The 21,632-nt window shown below is 39.8% G+C and overlaps 1 protein-coding gene across 1 annotated transcript in view; it reads right to left on the bottom strand.

Annotated features, from left to right (window-relative positions):
- The window catches only part of Ptchd1 (patched domain containing 1), a 51,456-nt gene that overhangs the window by 7,914 nt on the left and 21,910 nt on the right, over positions 1-21,632 (bottom strand). Inside the window, exon 3 of the mRNA XM_005407829.2 lies at positions 6,024-6,684. Within this exon, the coding sequence (XP_005407886.1) occupies positions 6,024-6,684 (661 nt within the window). The remainder of the gene's footprint in view (positions 1-6,023; positions 6,685-21,632) is intronic.

Genomic DNA, 21,632 nt, shown 5'->3' with positions numbered 1-21,632 from the left:
TAAATACATAGTACTTTTATGTAAACATTCAGACTATACTGCATAATATATTTTATAAATACATTCTATACATATAAATATATAATAGGTAATTACATATGATATCAAATGTATCTAATATATATTATGTACAAAGATTATGCACACACAAGATGAATAGCAGGCTGACATGAACTTTTTTTTACTGATGAGGCAGAAAAGTGTTAGTGCTGCTACACCAGTCAATGTAGAAAAGGGACTAGAATTACTCTTGGGTTTTATCTTTGTACATTTTGATTCTTGGCTAGTAAAGAAGTAAATTCTTGGTGAAATGCAGGATTTCTTTGACAATAATTGCATGTCTATGAATCTGTTTGGGTTGTGAGCTCCTATCGATCCATCTGGTCAAGGCTACCCAGCTGTAACTTTCTGAGTTCTGGTCCAAATGTAGACATGAGATGTTTTCCCTTACGTTCTGTTTTTATTGGCTCAGTCTCCTGATGTTGCCTCCTGATTCCTGACCTTCATGGACTCACCACTCCACCATTCCCTGGGTAATACCAGATAGATAAGCCACTTTGGTCAAAGAAAAAAAGCCCCCTTTCATTCTTCTGCCTAATCTAATCCTTGTCTCTAGACCTGCACTCTTAGTCCTGGTCTTATTTTAGATTATGGTTTTGAACAGAACTATGAGACTGTTTTGTCCTATCTCCCCAAACCTATTTTCCTTATAATATGATTGGTAGAGCATAAGATAAAAGGATGAGAAGTAATCACAAAATTAGATTACACAACCTTGTAAATTCATCCCATACATGCAAGGACCATTACAAAGATAGGAAACAAACCTTGAAAATATTGTGTGGAATTACTGTCGTAATTTAAACAAGATATATAAAAAGGCAAACAAGAACCTTCTAGAAACTACTTAATATTACTGACTTACATCTAGGCTGAATATTTCCATATTATTCTAATCTACTCCATCATGCACATTGTCATATTATTGCAAATAATGGATTTCTACAATAACATATTAGGTTGAATCATGTGAAACTACTATTTTTGTAATTCAAAATGATTGGACATTGGTACCAATTTTTTAGGTCAAAAAATGTTAGACGCTGGAAATTTCATATTATTATCTGGCTATTTTCCCATATGTTTCTCATGACTTTAGGAATACTGTATATGAGAATTAAAAAATCATTTATGTGTACTTAAGGTCAAGTAAAAATACTGAACAGTTCTAAGTTTTCAGTTTGAATTAAAATTTTGCACAAGAACTTTTGCCCTTTCTTTTTATAAGTTTCATAAACTACATTATTTTATAAGTGGCATCATATGAAAACAAATTCTTGGAGAATTAAAACCAATCTGGTCTTGTATAAAAATGCAAATAACAGAATATACAGTGGAAAGAACCCAAATTTCTCTGCTTTTATTCTCCTCTTAGCATTTAATCCACATCCCTTCTTCCTTCTACATCCTTGAATCTGAGTGGCCTGTTTGGATAATTCAGAAGGAAAAAGGGGCGCATTGGATTTGACATTGGACTTCCTCAAAATTTCCAAACATTTGAAATAGGCTTGAAGAGTAATTTTCAGCTCATCTAATGTCCAGAGTTCTTGTATCTTGATAAAGGATCTCATATGGTTACATTACCATATAGAAATAATACTCAAGCTATCAGTCTGACTTCACTTCTCCCCTCTTAGCAGCATAGAATGTATATGAAAGAACTTTTCTGTATGTACAAAGAAGAAAGCCTTCCTTCTATAGTCTCCAACATTCCATTTCTTTCTTGATTTGTGTCTGATCAGCAAAGCTGTAGAAATATTAAGCTTTGTAAGAGCTTGTACACACAAAACCCATGCCAATCTGTTAAATCATATCCAACTGGAGAATAATGGTATAAATTTTCCTCCTTTGAAAGGACTTTCATAACAGATTAAAGTGAATGTCATGTGTTTACAAATGACACTTCAACTACCTCACTACCTCATATCAATATAGTTTGGGAAGAAGGGATATTATTTCATGTACAATAAGAGGTATAGACCAAATAAGCTCTTTTCCAAATTATAGTAACTAAAAAATGTCAATGAGGATTTATAATACTGCAGACCTTTTAGGATTTTAGCTCTAAATAAACTGATCTGACTCATCTGGATAGAGGTTTTAGCAGAAGTGGGATTGTCTAATATACATGACACTGATTAAAAACATTCTAAATCATGATGTATCTGTGCTTACATCATTGCCAAAATGATTCATCCGTGTAGGATATATTCTTCTTGCCAGAGATGTCACGTATCATGTTGGCTAAAAACACACAATCACATCCCATTATGGTGAGCTCTCAGAGTTTATCCACATTCATTCCTCTTCTGGAATTCTGTCAGGTTAGCACTGCTTGAAACACATGGTCTTAAAATTTTTCCATTCTAAATCTATTGCCATTTTGGCATTTGACTGAATTTGGCCTTATGTGACCAGCATTGCACTGAGAATGCTTAGTTTGTTGAATTTTAAATCTATAATATTTATCACATTACAGACCTATTGACAGCTAAGGAAATGTCTATATTTGAGACTTTTTCCCAGGTACTTTTTCTTCCAAATGAGGCTATATGTATTTGCATTTATTTGATATTATATTTATATGACATACTAACTTAAGAAGTTTTGCTTAGATGTGCTTAGATTAAGCACAGTGACTTTGTTTAGGGCAGTGTTATGGCTTGTGTCTGGGTGTTCCCCCAAAGCCTCATGCGGTCATGGGGCAGGCTTTTAGAGTTTGATTGATTATGGGTGTGAGAGCTACACCCGCCCTGGGGTGGATAGTTTGCATACGTAAGGGAAAGGAAGAGGCTGCTCGCTGCCATTCCTCCCTTGTGTGCTTGTTGCTTTTGCTGTGTTCTGCCGCCATGAGCTGTAGCCCTCTGCCATGTGCCTCTCTGCCTTATAACCTGCCAAGTATGGACTGAAAGCTCCACAAACTGTAAGTGAAATAAACCTTTCCTTCCTTAATTTTGGGCGAAAAGTATTTTGTCCCAGCAACGAGAGAAAAGTAACCAAGACAGGCAGGCAAATTTAAGCATTAGAAAATTAACTGACTTATAGTATAAAACCCTTAGCACTGCATTTCTTGTTGATTATTGAAATACTTATTGGCATCTTAAATCAGTCAACAAAAGCAGAGTTAAACATTGGCCTTGAATACAATATTTACCAACCTGCTCTTCCTTATATTCTGTTTTACAAGCATACTCTAATAATGAAGAATTTACCTAAGGAATCCATAAGGGCAACCATCCTAAATCCTGACACTGGTAGCTTTGTGAGCATATTTAAGCACCCATTACATCATGCAAAGTACTTATTGCAAATGAGTATTAGCTGCTAAAATATGTAGCTTCTTTCATGTTGTGACTAAGTAATCTGAGAACTCTTTGGGCTGAAAATGTACAGAAAGGTTGCACACTGATTGCCAGCAGGGAAATCTGTTATCAAATCAATGCATGGAACTTTCCTCTCAAATTGCAAAAAAGGGAGTACTGGGCACCTGTGGTGCTTGTTCTCTTTCACTGCAAAGGCTTGATTTTTCTGAGTTGAAATACGATGTAAAGTTCAGCGATACTCTGTCTTGGTGGAGTTGTGGAATTACTATTTCTCAACTTGATTTTTAAAGACACTGTGCTGCTAACAATGTATTTCCATCCTACCATCTCTTAGTTCCCTCCCTGCACTAATACTACCAGATAGAGCAACTGATGTTAAGGCTGCTGTGGTTTTGTTTTGACTAGTGTTCTGTCCGGGAATTCCTGCAGACTCCAAGAGTTAATACACAAGAAACACATCATCACTGACATTTTTAAATATTCTTCTGAGTTCACAGTAAAAACAGGAAAAAATACCTTCCTACTGATGTTTCACATGCAACATATTCTTTTTTTGCACTGACTTTTACTTACAATATTTAAAACTCTTTTTAAAAAGTATAAATATAAGTTCTTTGTAATTTATTCTATAACATAAGTTTTAAGTTTTGAGTATTTAATTTCATTTCACTTAGTGAACTTAAAGAAGGTTTGAACATTGCCATTTTAGTTTACTTAAAATTAATTTGAAGAAGTTCTCAAAATTGCAATTTTATAGTACTTGCTACAATTAATTTTTAAGAAGCCTTAAACATAATGACATGCTTTGAGCTCACTGATCGTAACAACCATGGAATGTAATAAGGTTAGCACCAATAGTCCTTTTTCCAGCTCTGACATTTTTGTTCTCTCCCCTTAAAACCTTACTATCTCCCTTCAGTTCCACACCCTTTTCTTATTCCTGTTTATCGTCTTCCTGCAAGAACAACAAAGGACACTATTTTTAAAGTGAAAAGCTAAAAAAAAAACACTTTCCAAGCACTCAAGCATGTGACTAATCATGAGCAAAACATCCTACTAATTTAAAGCTTGACTCAAGTTCCCATAGAAGCTACTAATGGTCCTACACATTCTTTAAGGAACAGTGCTGTATTCCACAATTGACCCATACGGCCTTGGGGCTATTTTAAAGAAGCAAGTTATGCTATCTGGTTAACTGGCTGAACTGAGGAGGATGGACAGCAGGCTCCTTCTCTGTTGCTTTTAGAACATCAAGTGAACAGATCCAGCAGTCTCCCCACAGTGCCCCAATGCTCACAAAAGCTACTAGTGTGTTTTTATGACTAGGTCTCAATTCTTACAGGCTGCAGAGCATCGAACCAGAATGTAACTGTGTGGCCTTGAAACCTCACCAGCCCTGCTTATTTAACTATAATGCAGCTGGAATTTCTGGAGGAAATTCTTTTCTTTCCCACAGGGCATCAGGCATACTAATGAACTCAACCATGGTTCTTTCCTAGTCAACAAAAAATGCCACTTCATGTATAATCTTAATATCTCATTCCAAATGACATTTTCATCTTGCTAAAAGAATCGATGAAGAGTTGCCCCATTGAAGGGGTAAATTAACTGCTTGAATCCTTGGCCTGCAAGAACTCTGCCATCAGGCTTGCTGGGAATGTCATCTTCAATACCAGATGGACATAGCAACCAGCATTAAGACCACTGTGGCTTTCTTTTGACCATTATCTCTGTCAGGGAATTTGAGTACTTCCAAGAGCCAATATGCTGGATGCACAGCATCACCATCAGTTTAAAACATTCTCCTGAGTCCTAAGCAAGAACAGGGAAAAAAACTTCTTACTGATGTGCCACACGTTGCTTTCAGAGTTCTTATACGTTTATTGTGAATTTTTGTGTGATATTCACGTTCATCCTATCTATACAGTGGGGACACTGAGGGTAGCAGATACCATCAGTGCCTAACTCATATGACCACCCACATACCATTCTCTAGCTCACTCGATGCTCCTTACCACAGAGGCAGCTGGGGGTTTTGGCTGGCTGCGGGGGTGGGCTCAGTCCTCCTTGGTAGTAGATAGGACTTAACTACCCTGGGGAGCAGCCTTCAAAAAATCACATCCAGGGTATCTGGGTAAATAGCCCAGCTTCATCACTCCTCATGGAGAACTCCCCTGAGGTGTGTTCTCCCAAATGTCTCCACTGGGACTGTGCCATAGGTAACCAGAAGTTAGTTGATCATTAATATACTCAGCACTGTCTGCCTTCCCTTCTCACTTCCTTATCCTACACTGGTGCTTCGTGGGTTCACTTGCCAAATAAACTACTTGAACATGAATCCTTGTCTCAGCATCTACTAAGACACTGGGATTAACTAAGAGATTAACACGTGCTAAATACACATAGCTACTTCATGGAGAACTAGGGCTAGAATGCAAATCTTTGGATTTCTGGCATATTTACCAGATTAGGTTGCTTCTTTTCAATGACCAGCCCTTTGTAGAACTGGTCTGAGGACCTTTGGGCAAAATGAAGACACTATAAATGAAACAAAGTTGTTAGATTTATATTCCTGGCCTTTTAGGAACCCAGTTGCCACCACTATTAGAAAAAAAGAGACAAATGAAAGGCAGTAATTACCTAGCATGACGAAAGGGACTCCTAGGAAGGTGGAATTGTACTTTCCACCGGTAAGATTGATGATTCCGGCCGCGGTGAGAGTGGCTAGGCTTATGGTTACCAACCCAAGAAGGCCTAGCCAAGGTTTGCTGCGGACGCAGTCCTGCATAGAGCAGCAGAGGATGGCCATGGTGACCACCAGGATCAGGCTGGTGACCAGGTAACGTTCTGACACACGGCTGGTCTTCTGGAAATCTTCCCTCAGTGATGAGGATGTGTAAGGGTACATTTTGACTTTGCTGTTGGATTTCTGGAATAGTCTGACAGTGTCGCAGAAGCTGGACTCCCACCTCTCAGCCACCATGTCATTGAGACTGTTGATTGACTGTAGGTAGTAGGTGAGCTGAATGGCCTCTGCAGATTTCACCCGATCCTTGCTGTGCACAGTAACGCCTCCAAGCTGGTGCCCATTGTACACGGCCCTCCCGTCCTTTAAGTGAGTGATCGGGTATGTGATAGCAAAATTGGTCCGATTGGTGGCCCGAGCATTCTTGAGCTCTTCCAGGACGTGTATTATGTCATCCACAATGCAAGTCTTATCGTTATTCAGGATACATATGTGGGCAAACGTGTAATTAAAACCAGGCCTTGGAACCTGGATCTTGGTGACAGCAGCATGCAACTATGGAGAAAAAGTGACAGTAAGTGTTTGTTACCAAAAATTAGACATTAATAAGTGGCATGAGCTCTATAGGTCTCTCCCGCCCCCCTTCATTCCCTCACTCAGCCAAAGAGTTCAAATTAAATGCTATAATCTTAGATCAGAAACAGGCAGTAAGGATGCAAAATAAACATTTGATGAGTCGTTTTCATATTGTGGCCCTGAACCAGCAGCATCAGTACAACCCAAGTGCTTGTCAGAAATGAAAATTCCCAGATCCTACCCCAGACCTGGGAAAGCAGAACCTCAGAGGTAAAGCCTAGCGATCAGGCTTTTCACAAGCCCACCAGGGGATTTTGATGCAGTTAAGGTTTGAGATGTACTGCATTAAAGCATCAGAATTATTTTTACATGTTCTTTATTTGTGACCCAATTGTTCTGTACTGTTTGAAAATCTTATCTAGGTCCCTTGCTCTATCTTGCTCTTGAAGATGTGATGTAAAACGTGAACTGAGGTGCAATTTTGAATGAGGAGATTCTCTCAGGCCAGTTCCTTGCTGCCAGTTAGCAAGGAAGCTAGACAATCTCCTCATGCCATCACCCTCTACCTTAAAGACAAATGTTCACCATGACAGTCTTTGTATTATCTAGCATTCCTTGCCTGCATAGGTGGGAAGGGATCTGTATCTGTAAGAGCCTGGCTGGGCTACATGGGCACCATGCTAAAGGAGCACAATGAGATTTACTCTACACATCCTATCCCATGTCACATTTGCTATTGGCCAGATACTGTGCACCTGCCACCGAAGTGCAAATGACAATAATAACACTGACTAACAGTCCCTACTACATGCCAGGTACAGTTCTGTGTCCTTTATACAGATTAGCTCATTCAATCCTTAGAACAAAGTAGGTATGAGTACTAGTCTCATCTTACAGATGAGGAAACTGAGATACCAAGAAGCCAAGTCACTTGCCCAAGGTCACACATAGTAAGAGGCAGAGTGGGGCTATGCTAGACAGCCTGGCATCAGAACTGTGCCCTTAGCCCTTCACCATACACCTTGAGGTTGGCAATGCCAGCATCTAAATGAGAGTTAGTTTTTGTTGTGGTTCCAGGAATGGAACTCAGGACCTTGCGCTTGCCAGGCAGGCGGTGCACTACCGAACTAAATCCCCAGCCCAGAATGAGAGTTTTTGCCAGCAACTAATTCCAAAATTTGTGCTTTTACTGCTCTGGCCCTGCAAGTTAAGTAGAAATATGTATAATCTTCTAAGACGAGAAAATAAGGTAGTGGTGGGAGGAGTAAAGGGCTTCAGTGAACTACTACCACGTGTCAGGGTTTTACACCCTCAATCTTTTCAACAACTCATTTTACAGATGAGAAAACAGGTTTGTGGAGGGCATGCAGATGGGAGGCAGTGGCGCTAAGGCAGCAGGGCTAACGGTAGTCTTAAAATGGCATTATGTGACTGCTTGAGGTGCACTGGTCCCTAGTTCATCTATTTCAACTTGTCAGCCCGTTATCACCATGTCTTTGCCTTCTCTGTGAAAAATGTAGTGCATCTGCAAAATGAGGCCAGTGGCAGACCTGTAGTAAAGTGATAAATCAAGAAGTACATCTAGGACTGTGCCTAGCACTGAGTGGACTCTCTCATTAGTGTTTCTGAGAGAAAATATTTTCTCTCAAATTTGTTCTAGGCTGTGCATATGCCTGGGTGAGAGAATATCACACTTTTAAAAAAATGTCTGAAGGCTACCAGCTGTCAAAGTCCGTTAGTTAGCATGGAGAATATTAATTCTCAGTCTTCCCTTCCCCCATGTCTGTTCAGGCCAACTCTCAGGTCCAAAAAACACTTTATTGCATTATGTTTGGCTAAAACATTTTTATTTCACACACACATACACAAAAACACACACGGTGTCCTAGAGATACCTAGGAGACTCTTTTCACAACGCTAACCATATGCTAAATTTGTTTAGGGCGTAATGGTCAGCAAAACGTCTTTCAACGGCTTTTAGCTGCGGAAGTATGTTTTCATGCATTTTTCTTTAAGCATGGCCCAGTCTGTTGATTAAAAGAATTCTTAACTACAAAAATTTTCAAAATGTAAACAGTTATTTTGGAGGAGGGATGAATGAAGAGGGATTTAAAGACAAGAGGGTTTTGATAAGAGTTAAAAGAAAGAGTTTGGGAAAAGGTTCAGAATAGACTAGAAAAGGAGTGGTATTGAAAGCACGCATATGTGTAATATTTAGTGCATTGTTTGTTCCCATGAGCAGTGCAATAAATCTCCCTTAGAGTGATTACTAAATATGTCAAGAGAAAAAGATTGCCAAATAAGATGGTGTTAAGCCACAGGGCTGAACCTAATTATAGCAAGGGGATATTTTCCATCCATTCTTTAAGGTGACCATGCCCTGCTGGGTGGGGATTTGTAAACTAATGGGGATCTGCTGACACTGCAAATCTACTCCTATGATCCCTGGGACCATACACTGAAGAAAGCAGACACCATGTTAATCTCTGTACTATCAGACAATAGAAGGGAATCCTAGAAATTAGGACTTTACTGAATTTTGAAAGGGCGGGTTTCTTAACTCTTAGCACCAGAGCTGCTGTGAGATGCAGCTGCTTTGAATTTCTGATGGAGTGGTGGGTGGAACACGTGTCACTCTTACTTCTGAGTGGCAGCGTGATGTGGAATGATAAAGCAGTGAGAGAGGGGGTGCTGGCTCAGGCCACCCACCAGGCAGGGGGAGTCTGTGGGATTCAACCATAGGGTAAAAGATGAGAGGATAGTGCAGCATGGGAAGTGAGAGTTGAGATTCCTTTCTGTGACTTCTGAAATATCTCAGTTCTGGTCTTTGGTTCTCATGATTACCTGTCAATCACACACACACACACACACACACACACACACACACACACACACACCCTCTTTTGTACATCCACTTAGCCATGGAGAAGTATATTGCACATGCTTCCTGGGCATCTATCTGCACATAGTTTTAGAAAGCCCTGATTTACCTTCCCAAAGAAGCCCCAATCAGAACAGGGGAAATGTTCAATAGTATATATGCGAAAATATGGTATCAGATATATATATATATATATATTCATCGGAGGAAAAGGAAGCCAGAGATTGAAGCCATGCTTCAGCTAATCTATGAAATATACAAACACAATCCATATAAGGTAAGAGACTCTGAGAAAAGGGAAATTACACAGAGTAATAGTCCTGAGCCTTACCATAGTTTGATTCTGTCATGTGTATCAGTACGTAATGCATAATTGGGTAACTATGTGTACATTCTTGATTATTCACTCAACACACATTCAACAATAATTCATGAAATCTAGTGTTAGTAAGATAATTTCCCTGAGTTTGTATGCAAACACTCCCACATAGAAAATCATATGAGATAGTGTCCAAAATAATGGAAGATGCTTAACACTTTGTACCAGTAAAGCCTGATCCAATGTCAATTATGATCATTATATTTTTATTATTACAGTATTTTCTGCCAAGGAGGCTAGACCTAAATAGTAAATTGAGATTTATTATGAGGCTATGAATAGATAGTTGAAATTATTAGCCTTTTTATTACTCTTCAAGTTAAGAATAACAGTAATAGCTACTAGTCTGTTAAGCACATCCTATACCATTTAAAAAACTTATTCAGTGTAAAGATCCTATGGAAGTGGTTAAATTATTATCCCCATTTTACAGTGGAAGTGACTAAGGCTTAAAAAATGTCAATAACTCACCTAAAATGACCCAGTAAGTAAAGGACAAGTGCATAACTCTAAACCAGGCCTTATTCCACAGCAGAACACTAAGCCCTAGACCAACACAAATTCAGCAGTGAGGACGAAGACAGAATGGGGTAGAATGAAGTATTGTCAGCCCACCTGGTTCAAATGGCCGAGAGTGAAAGTGACTGAGCTGCAGGATTGCCATACTTAGAGGTCTGGGGTTTGTTAAGAAAGACCAAAAATAATCCCAAGAATCAAATCTCATCTTCAGACATCAACAGTACAAGGCAATATTAATGGGGAATAAAGTGGATGGGTTTTGAGTTTTCTGAGTTTTCTCATTCTCTTGCCAGTCTTTTATGTTGTCAAAGAGAACTTTCAAAGACAGGCTTCTTAAGAAAAAAAGTCATGGAACACAACATAATCCAGCAATAGGAAGTTCAGGCTTCCTTTATGACTTCTGCTGCTTACTTTTGGTGTGTGGGAGACCCTAGGAATATTACTTTACTTCTTCCAATGAGACTTCAGGTCTCAGATTTATCAGTTAAGAAAAGGGGAAGGGGTCGATGTAGCTAATCTAGCTGAACAGATTCTTCTAGTTTGAACACTACTTAATTCTAAGATAAGTAACATGTACCGAGTGTACAGTCTCAGGTGAGAGCAAGTTAAATTCATAAATATCAACTTGAGGCTTATTACAGGTGTTTGTGGTTTGCTTTCCTGACACATTTAGGTTCATTTTAGGACAATGACAGATCTGATAGTAGATGATACCCAGAAAGAAAACAGGGTAAAGGAAATAGGTTTACTTTTAAAAAAAGAAAGATCTCCTTCTCAGAGTGATTTCCCATTCTGGGGAGGCACTGACTCTTCTAATCCCCTTCTGCCAGAGCCTGGGACAAAGCCAATATGGGCTGCTGGTCACGACAGGCCAGAGTCTCATTTCCTCTCTCCCTCTCCTTGGCATACACGCATCTTCCTCAGAAGACAGCAGGGGCACCTTGCAGAGGAGAGTACCGAAGGGATCTGGGCGGAAGGAAGTGTCCTCTTCTGAGTAGTCATTAACATAGGAAAAATACCTGTAGGGTTAGAGGATCTTATGGAATACATTTTGGCTCTCTTTTATTTTTTTTTATTAAAAAGGGAAGCTGGAAAAAAAGAAGGCACTCTCCCATGCAAGGCAATTAATATGTTCTAGAAGCAGCCTCAGGCAGTCCCCCAGCAATCTTCACTGTAAGCAAAGATTTGGAGGAGGTGCGGGTTCCTTAGGTCTCCAGCAAGATGGAGCTCCAGTCACTCCCCCACAGTGGGGAGTTAGGCTGATGACACCCTCCTTATCAGCTATTTTCCTGGTCTCAAGTTCCAACCCTACCTTCTGCTACCGCTCCCAAATAAGCTGCATACATGTTTTAAAAAATGTAAAGAGGGAGAAAGCTGGTTTGCTTTTTTAATTTAATTCATTTGCCCCCAAATATTACCAAGTCGTACTAAATCTGAATTGCTTGGAAATGCTTTCAAGGAATATACAGTTTTCACCCCCTGAGTCAGATGTTTTCTTCACTGAATCCCTCCAAACTCCAGGTCTTCATCTGGGTCTAATTCTGCAATGGTTAGTCAGTAGGTAGTAGCTGGCAAGGTATCCTCACCCAGGATAAAAGAAAACACCTTGAAGTAGATGAATCTGGTCTCTGCAGTTCATAAATTACGCTAGATCCCTTGGTGTTATGTTCTGTCTTTGCATGATCTCACTCTCACCCACTCTCTTTCCTCTTCTTTTAATAGAAATACATTACATCAGAACACCAGAAGTTGCAAGTTGGGGATTGTTACCGTGATTCATTTGTAGTGCAGCCAAAAGCAAGTTAGTCATCCCTTAATAAGTGAACAGAAATAATCATTCTGTCTTTGAAACATTACATTTTCAGAGGACACCAAATTTCAGCTGTGGGTAAAGCCAAACAAGTGACTATCTAGCCACACGCTTGCTTTGCACATGTGCGATGGTGTACTGCAATGGCAGAACAGGTCTGGGGGAGTGGAGTGCTTATATTTTGCTTCTTAATTTACGGGGGGCAAATGGTGTTATTATAGGTGTTGACTCTGAAAGAAGCCAAGAGAACCTCGCTTTGCAATTCCCCAAACAAGCTGAGTTTGTCTTTGAAGCCTTGGCTGGAAAAACAAAGCGGCTTTGGATTTGAAGGAAATAAACCTGAAATTTAAAAAATAAAAAACAGTAATGGTGAAGGAAAAAAAATTACAGTACCTCATTGCAACTTTTGCCTGACTCTATAGTGGTCTAAATGAGAAAGACAAAAGAGTGAACCATAGGTCCAGTAATCATATTTCCAGTGTCTGGGAGAAAATTTTATTTGGTCAACTTTAAAAAAACTTTAATATGGCCAGGATGCCTAGAAATCAGTGAAGTTAAACTTTCTGATTAGAGTGGTTATTTTTTAATCCTTATGTCCTCACTTGACTTTTATGGTTATGCTTAGACTCTAGTTGAGCAAGTGTGTGGGTGAGGAGCATTATTAAATAGCTCTAAGAGCACAGGATGCTCACCAAAATGGGAGAATGTGAAAGCTGACTGGCCAAAGAGCAAAGATGCCAAGTACACAGGGAAAAGGCAATAGTTGTTTTCAGATTTGGTCAGGAGAGCACAAACCATGTAAGGGACCAGAAAAACAGGATGCCAAGGACATTCAGCTCTAGAGAATGACTGTGGGCCCGAGTGCAAGAAGTATTGCATTAGGAGTCAGAAGGCTTCAGCTTTAGGCCCGGTTCAGGCTTCTGCTGGCCACATAACTTAGAGATAAACAAAACATGAGCCTATGAAAACATGTCATTTCTCTGCTAACCCCAAGTGCTGACTGTGGTCTGCCACATGGGACATTATCCCTGCTGATCTCTCCAGACGCGTATCCCACCACGCTCCCACTGCACTGCTCATCTTGCTCTTGATTCTGCTTGGAACATCTTTCTTCCAGACCCTATGCAACTTGAACCCTTACTCTCTGCTTAAAAGCAATAATCTCCCTTGACGCCACCTTCCAATTGAAAAAAGGATCCCGTGCATCACCATCATCTTATTTTAATTTTTTCACAACACCAATCATGATCTGACATTGCATTGTACATTTTTCTTTCTTTCTTTCTGCTGCCCCACTGAAATGCGTTCTACCATCCTGTAGTGTGTGTTTGTTGGCTCACCTCTATATCTCTGCTATCTAGAACAGTACCTGGAACATATGCTCTGCAGTTCTGGAGTAAAGGCAAGGATGTAATGACCTCAGCAGGGAATGAACTATGGGCATGACAAGGGCCAAAGGAGATGATAGATGTGTATGCATTTTGTAAACTCTAAAGGGCTATACAAATGTTACTGCTATTATTACACAGCAGGAAACATGGATGGTATCCTCTCTTGCTAATGGTTTTACAGATGTCCAGGTGTAATTTACAGTTGGTTCTTGATTGTCCTTAAGTGTATGATTTTTCCAGTTCAACAGTATCTTGTATTTTCTTGTGAAGGACATGAGTTATGAGGTCAGAATGCCACAAGTTTAAATCCTACCTCTGTTAGCAGTAGCTGTGGCAATGTAGCAGATAGAGCTGGGCCCTGTCCATATTCCTTCATGATCATTACCTCACTGTACACCAGCCCTACTTCCAGCCAAATGTGGAAACACTAGAGTATTAACATACTATCACAATCCCACAGATCCTAGACCTCTGACTAAAGATAGTTTGTATATAAACATCCCAGCTCACATGGCCTCACAGGTGGGATAACCCTACAGCATGTGTTCCTCACTATTTCAGAGTTACTCAGCAGGATTAGGCTCCAGCTGCCCACAGGCTCCTCCTAACTGACTGCATCTCTTCTCTGTCTCATGCTGTCATCCTCTTCCTAGCACTTCCTGGAACTGTATTCTAAATATATTACTTGTCTTAAGTCCTTCACATCAGATAAGCTTCTGGGGGAATCCAAACTAAAACAATGACTTTAGGTATTTAATTTGGTTTCATTATCTGTAAAATGGAGATCATCTGTATCTCATAGCATCATTATGATAGACAACATAAAAATCTCTAGCCTGGCATTTAGTATTAGGTTAAACCATATGCAATTGGCCTTTCTATAGATCTGAAAGTGGTTCAATAGTAGAAACTTTATGGGGTTGACCTGACTTTCTGTGTTTGTTTATTTTTCCCTCCTCCTGCCCCCTTTTCTTCCCCAGGAGTCTTATTAGAACTTGAGCTTCCCTAGAGGGTATACTTTGCAATTTTGTTTGGTTTTCAAGAGACTGTTTGGTGGTACCAGGGCAGGTTTTTAGGAAAAATACAATAGTTCCATGACAAGGTTGAACACATTGTGAGCATGAGCCCTGGAATGCTACTGGAATTTGCACTTTTAGTAGTTTCAGCCTATGAAAAAAAAATCAAAATATCATGTAGATCATATCTCTGAAATATCTGAAACTGTAAATAATTAGTAACAATGTTAAATCTAAAAATGAATTATGAATAAGTATGTCTAGTGGATCAGCTCTTTGGCATTTTTTTCCTTGAAAAGATTTGCTAAATTTCTAATGATCGCTGAATTGGGGGAATAATAAAAGTTACAGCTGATGAAGGAAGTAACAAGAAAAAAGTTCCACCTAATGATATGGTAACTACTCTCCTGAATGACAGATCATGAGTCTTATATGAACAAGTACTTGATGTAATTCATAAAAGGGCATATTACCTGATAGTGGATTTTTTCCTGGAAGCAATTTTTCTTTGTTCTCAAATAAAACTACTGTCCTTAAAAATGACATGGGTGTCTCAGCCACTGCTATCTTTTTCCCAGTCTGGTAGAGCAAAGGAACAAGGTTATGATCATTTCTGTGATTCAGTTTGCTAAGGCCTTGACCCTTCAGGGAGGTGTTGACATTGGTGGCATCGTTTGGCTTAGTGAAGACAGTCTGCCTGGGCTCAAATCTCAGCTTTGGCATTTGTAGATATGTGCCACAGTTTCCTCATTTGTAAAATAGAGACAACAACAGTACTTATGTCACTGGGATTCTTGGATGCTACATAAAAAAAGTGAATGTAAACTACAGTCTGACACACAGTGGTACCCAATAAATGTTTGACAGCAAAGCCAAAATGAACAAACCGAATACCTTAGTTTTGTCTTCTGCTTTGCCGTGCTTCCTCCCAGGTTTTTATTCCTTTGAACAATGGAACTTTCTCAGTTGTTCTTGTAAGGTATATTCAATAAAATGTAAACATGACGGATTTTCACCAAGAGATTAGGGGGTAAATGCAGGTAGTAGCAGGCGTCAGTATAAATATTTTAAGAGAATATACAGATAGTATGTGTACAAAATTTGGCACTAACTAATTACAGTATAAGCTTCACACTGAAAACCATTCCATGTTCTTCAGGTTAGCTCTCTAGTTAAGATTATTATGCACATTACCTAAAGAGCCCACTGGGGAAAAGATGGTGGGTATAAAGAAAGAATCTAAAAAGTGTTAATTACCTAAGTAGTGGGTATTATGCAAAGAACGCTATATGTATTACCTTATTTAATCCTCACAGTAACTCAGGCAGGAAGATACTCTACCCCATTGCAGGTGAGGAAAGTGACCCCCAAAGGGCTCAAATAAACTTCCCAAAGTAATAAATTTAGTAATTATATGCAGATTTAAACCCTAGGCTCAGAAGATTGTCCTCTAATGGGGTTTTCTTTGGCAAGGTAAAGACGGTATCCTAATTGCTCTGCTTCCAGTACTCGATTTGAGCATGATCAACTATAGCATGCATTGGTATTGACATAGACAAGCCAAGGGATCAAACATGACAAAGAAGGCTGAGTAAACCATTTCTGAAGCTCAGTGAATGCCAGACATTTGCAACGGAAACCTCAGAGAGAAGGCACAACCTCGTTATCAATGGCAAGCATGCTCACGGCATGCATGCTCAACCAAATGGAGATGAAGAAAGCAGGCATGAAAGAGATAAGACTTTCATCAGTCCAAATAACATCTTTTGCATCATGTATGCTTCCTATGTTACCCCCAACCCTACAGACGTACCGATGAGAAAAAAAAACTTTACAGATATATTGGTAGTAAAAAGGGCTGGCAGCTTGAAAATTTGCAAAACATCTGATTGAAGACAGTGGTGTTACACAATTTGGATATTATATCTCCCCAAAGACAATTTAACAACAGAACATATGTACTCCATGAGGGCAGAGACTTTGTTTCATTTAATCCTGCATTCCAAGTACTTAGAGTAGTGCTTAGTATACAGGAGGAGCCCAACAAAGATTCGAGGACGGAACTTTCAGTGTTTGTTCCTTTTTGCTGATTTATATTTTCTCTGGTGACATTGAATGATACTTCGTTTGTACCCAAAGGCCACTGTGCTACATGCATATCATTTACATCTTAAATAAGGAGATGACATTGAATTTGGTTCTGTCACTTATATGCTGCAGACAAATGGCTGATCTCATCAGACAAATGGATATTGTTAGAGTATAATCAACAAAAATATATAAGAGCAGAAAAATAATTTAGGTAGGCAATTGGGACTGAAATAACTATGTGTTATGCTTAATTATAAGGCAGTCTGAATTTTTCATAATGTATTGGGTTTTTTTAGAAGTTTACGACAAGCAGAAGTCTAGGGACTAGTGTAAAAATCCTGCATACCTATCATCCAGTGTCGTATCCTACATACCTATCATCCATCCATCTATTTGAAGGTTCTGTGCCTACTATTAATGCTGTCAGGTAGTGTGACCATATAATTTATCAGACAAACTAGAACACTTCTGAGAGTGCAAAAGGGCACTGCTACTTTCATAGGAACAACGAACATGAAGTGGGACCATCACAGGCAAACCGGGATGTATGTTTCCCTGCGGATGCCTTAGGATACAAGCAGTCATGTGACTTCATCCACTTTTGCCTCACAGTGGACCTTAGATAGCAATGGTTTATAGCCCTATTGCTGCTGATGGAACCTAGAGTACTGCACATGGCATTATTCTGTTCTTGTAAAGGCCTCCAGGAGAGGAATTTGGAAAAACTTCTTCCATCCCTAACCACTTTCAGCTCCATCTACCCTTTTACCATCGCAACTTCCTTCCATGACAAAGTTGATGTTTTACACAACTCAGCTATCCTGCAGCCCAATTTTGTTAGCAACTGCAGAGGGGGAGTGCATCCATCCAACCCTCAGAACATTTCATCTACCTTTTCTGAGCACACCAGCTCTGTTAAATTGACAGGTGGCTTCCATTGAGCTGTCTCACTGACAGGAGGCTTCTGGAAGCAGTTCACCCAACCAGGAGCAGAGACTGTTTTATCATCCAAAGATGTCACTCTGAGTGATTCTATCTTGCTTTAATGCGTATCGTGGCTTGCAGATTTCGCTGATGAAAATTTAGGGGCTCATGTACATGATGTCTGTGATGGGTCTCAGATACTGAGCAGGTGGGCAAGCAGAACCTCTTTGGTTTGTTGAGAATTAGAGGTCATACAGAGAATGTCCCCAGCACTTCATCACCAATTATAGCAATGGTCCATTTATTCAACACATATTAAGTTTCTATAATACACTGGGCATTGTGTAAGCCCTGAGGAGATAAAGAAAATTAAGGCATAATTTTACCTTCAACAAACTTGCAATCTAGCAAAGAGATTTTAGGCAAATTCTATGAAATTTGTCAGCACAGGTGAACCATAAAGTAAAGTTTCATGATGCTATGAAAGGAGTAGCTAAAGGGTGCAGTCAGGTACAGGGAGTCAAGGATGTTAATGTGTAGGGTGTGAGTGTGTGTGTGTGTGTGTGTGTGTGAGTGAGAGAGAGAGAGAGAGAGAGATGAGGTGTATTTAAGGGTGTGAGTGCACAAGCATGTGTTTAGCTGTGGGTGGAGTGCAATGAAATACGAAGTTGGAGAGGAAACAGGGACCAGATGAAGATGTTCTCATTCATCTCTTCAGTGAAATTTCTTGTAACTATAAGCAGATCTTAACAATCAAGCCATGTGAGTAAGACAGATATGGCTCTGCTTTCACAGAGCATTCCATGTTATGGGAGACAAAGAGAAACAATGAGACAATGGCAAAATCTGTGTGGAGGTCTAAGATGGGAGAAGTGCAGGATATTTGGGGACAGGCACCCATGCTAGACTTGCAGGCATCCAGTAAGACCCCTTGCATGAAGTGATTTCTAACTTAGGACCTAAAAATGAAGAGGAATCACTCATGGGAAGAGGGTTGGCTTGCCAGAGGTACAGAACTGCTAGGGAGAATATATCAGGTTGAAGCTACAGCCTGGGAAAAGTCTCAGAGGTGCAAAAATGAGGTCGGGGAAATGTAAGTAACTCAGGCTGGTGGAAAATCTGAGAGGAAAGTTAAAGGGGCAGAAAACATCCACACCATGCAACACTGCTGAAATTGAAAGGCAGATTTTCATCTTGTGGGCAAATGGGACTGAATGAAATATTTTAAATAGGATGAGAAGATCAAAATTGCGTCTTGGAAAGATCACTCTGCCTGCACTGTGGTAGCTGGATTCGGAAGGCTGGAGAGGGAGGCAGAGAGATAGAATACAACACTAAAGTGATAACTAGTTCAATTTGTAAGATGAAAGCCTGAACTACAATGGTCAGATTGGTTTGAAGAAGGCAGAAGGCTTGTTCCAGGAAATAAACTAGTTAGTTTACTGGACAACAGCTTTTTAGCTCCATGTCATGGGTTAAGCATTTGGGTTGCATGTCCCAGGTTTGAATCTAAATGAGCCACCTATCAATGATGGATTCTTCAACACACAGATTTAGTTGACACATGACCTTTCACCTTTCCATGTGTACATTGCTAAAATGCAGTCACAGACTATAAACACTGAATTTCCTGGCCAGCTGTTTCAAGTTATCCTGTGGCAGATGTGGTTGGCACCTTGTTCATATCCTCTAGCCCTTATCTCTTGAGAGAACACCTGCCCAACTTCAAATGCCAGCACCCACACTTCTTTGTCAGAGAGCCCACGTTGCCATCTGCTTGGCAGGCAGAAGTGCTGGGGATTTAACACCTCTTTGGAGCAGCCCTCCACCAATGACAGATGGGAGCTAGTATATGAAAACCCAGCTTGCTCTACATGGGTGGGATCACTCTGGGGCAAGTGTTTGAAACTGGTTCATGGAGCTTCCCCAGGGGGGGTTGTACTTTAAGGCCGTGGCAGTGACCTGGTAGTTACACTCCGTTTCATAATCCTTCCCCTTTCTGGCTCATTCCTTTGCTCCCCTTCTTATCACCCTTTACCTCACTAACTCCCCTTACGTGATTTCTTGTTTTACAGTTGGCTCCTGAGGGAACCAGAATGAAGATAATGAACAATAATGCCCAAAGCCTAGTCTGCTGGTGCCTCAAAACACTAAACCATTGTCAAAACCAAATCTCCAACATCTTGCATATTCAAATATGAGTATGTGGATATAAAATTCAGCCCTTAGGATTTTGTAAATTTCTCTTTCTTTCTCTGATGATGCACACAGTAGGTATGCAATATATACTTCTCCAAGTGATCCTATTAAGTTCACAAATATATACAGCCAGGTGCTATCAACTGTACTGCTCCCTCGTGTGGGCCATAGTTGAATGTTTTCATTACGGCTTAAAGCTAATTACATAGTCAGTCCAGGGTATACTGATGACAAGAACGTACCATAACTCTTCAAGAAGGGGTTAGGCCTGCATCCTGCCAGGAATAGAGAACCATAAAATGCTATGATCCCTCATTTTTCTTCTTGCTAATGTTAAAGGAAGCAGGCATTTCTTCAGCTTTTCCAAATTAAAAAAAAAAACAAACCCAAGTGATATTGTTAGAAGCCTCATTGGATCCTTCTGGAACATCTCAGTAGGTAAGGTCTCAGGCTTCAGAGTTCTCTGTTGACAGCAAATGCTGGCATACTGCCCAAGTTGGATGAGAGTCCCTATCTTTACATTTCTGGATTTCTGCTGTTATGGCAGTAGGTGTGTGGGAGAGACAGCTGATGTGTTCACTGGATTCCTTCCCAGGCAGTGATGTGCCTGGGGAGTATATGCTGGTGGAGACAAATCTTCCATGCATCAGCACTGCTGCCAGTACAGGTGTTGAAAGGCTCCATGATGACAGTGTGTCGGATGTCAGTAAAACTGAGCTGATTTGTCTGCCAAGATTCAGGCTGTCTTTCTTTCTGTTGGTACTCACCATTGTTGGATGCTCTATATTGCTGAGATGGTGGTCCAACTCTTCTGCCTTACTCACAGGGTCATTGAATAGTGTGTCTACAGTCTTCATTCTTGAGGTTCAACTTATATAAAGTGTGCAAATCTTAAGTGTATAATTTAATGGATTTTATGTACTCACCCACATAACATTGCTCAGATCAAGAGACAGAATAGCTACAACATCTGGAGTTATTCCCATTTCCTTTTCCAGTTAATACCTCTATCACTCCCAGAGCAAAACTGTTTTGACTTTAACAACATTGATTAGTTTTACTTGTTTGTGAGCTTCCTATGCATGGAATCATGCAGCACATTCAATTTTCTATTTGTCATCTTAGAAATGATGACTGCTAAGATCCATTTGTGCTGTGGTTAGCAGTAGCTTACTATTTTTATTTATTTTGGTTGTGTAGTATTCCATTGCGAGAAAATAGTTTACTTTTACATTTCTTGTTGGTGAATCCTTTGGGTCATGGTCAGTTTGGGGATTTTATAAATAAAACTACTATGGACATAGCCTTCAGAGGATATATTCTCATTTCCCTCAGGTATAGATGGTGGTGTGTTGGTACATGTTCAACAATCAGCTGTCTAATAAAAAGAGCTCTAATTTGTGTTTATAAATAACTGCATCATGTTAAATTTAAAGTTACCAAGAGAGTTTGAGCTAGAAATAAATATACTGAATCAGATTTTCATAAGTAGGATCTGGCCCCATGTGTGTGTATGTATGTATGTATGTATGCATGCATGTATGTAATTTCAGTATTAGAGAGCAGATATATATTTAGGTTAGGCTTTCTAAAATGATTGTACCCTTTTACACTCCCACTAAAATATATCAAAGTTTCCACTGCCTCATATTCTCAGCAACACCTGGTATTACCACTCTTAATTTTTATTATTCTGGTGGGTTGTATACTGGCATCT

This window comes from Chinchilla lanigera, unplaced genomic scaffold, assembly GCF_000276665.1.
Source record: "Chinchilla lanigera isolate Chin_1 unplaced genomic scaffold, ChiLan1.0 scaffold00108, whole genome shotgun sequence".
Classification (NCBI taxonomy): domain Eukaryota; kingdom Metazoa; phylum Chordata; class Mammalia; order Rodentia; family Chinchillidae; genus Chinchilla; species Chinchilla lanigera.
The sequence above is the reverse complement of the archived record's forward strand: the minus strand, read 5'-3'. Positions and strand labels throughout refer to the sequence as shown.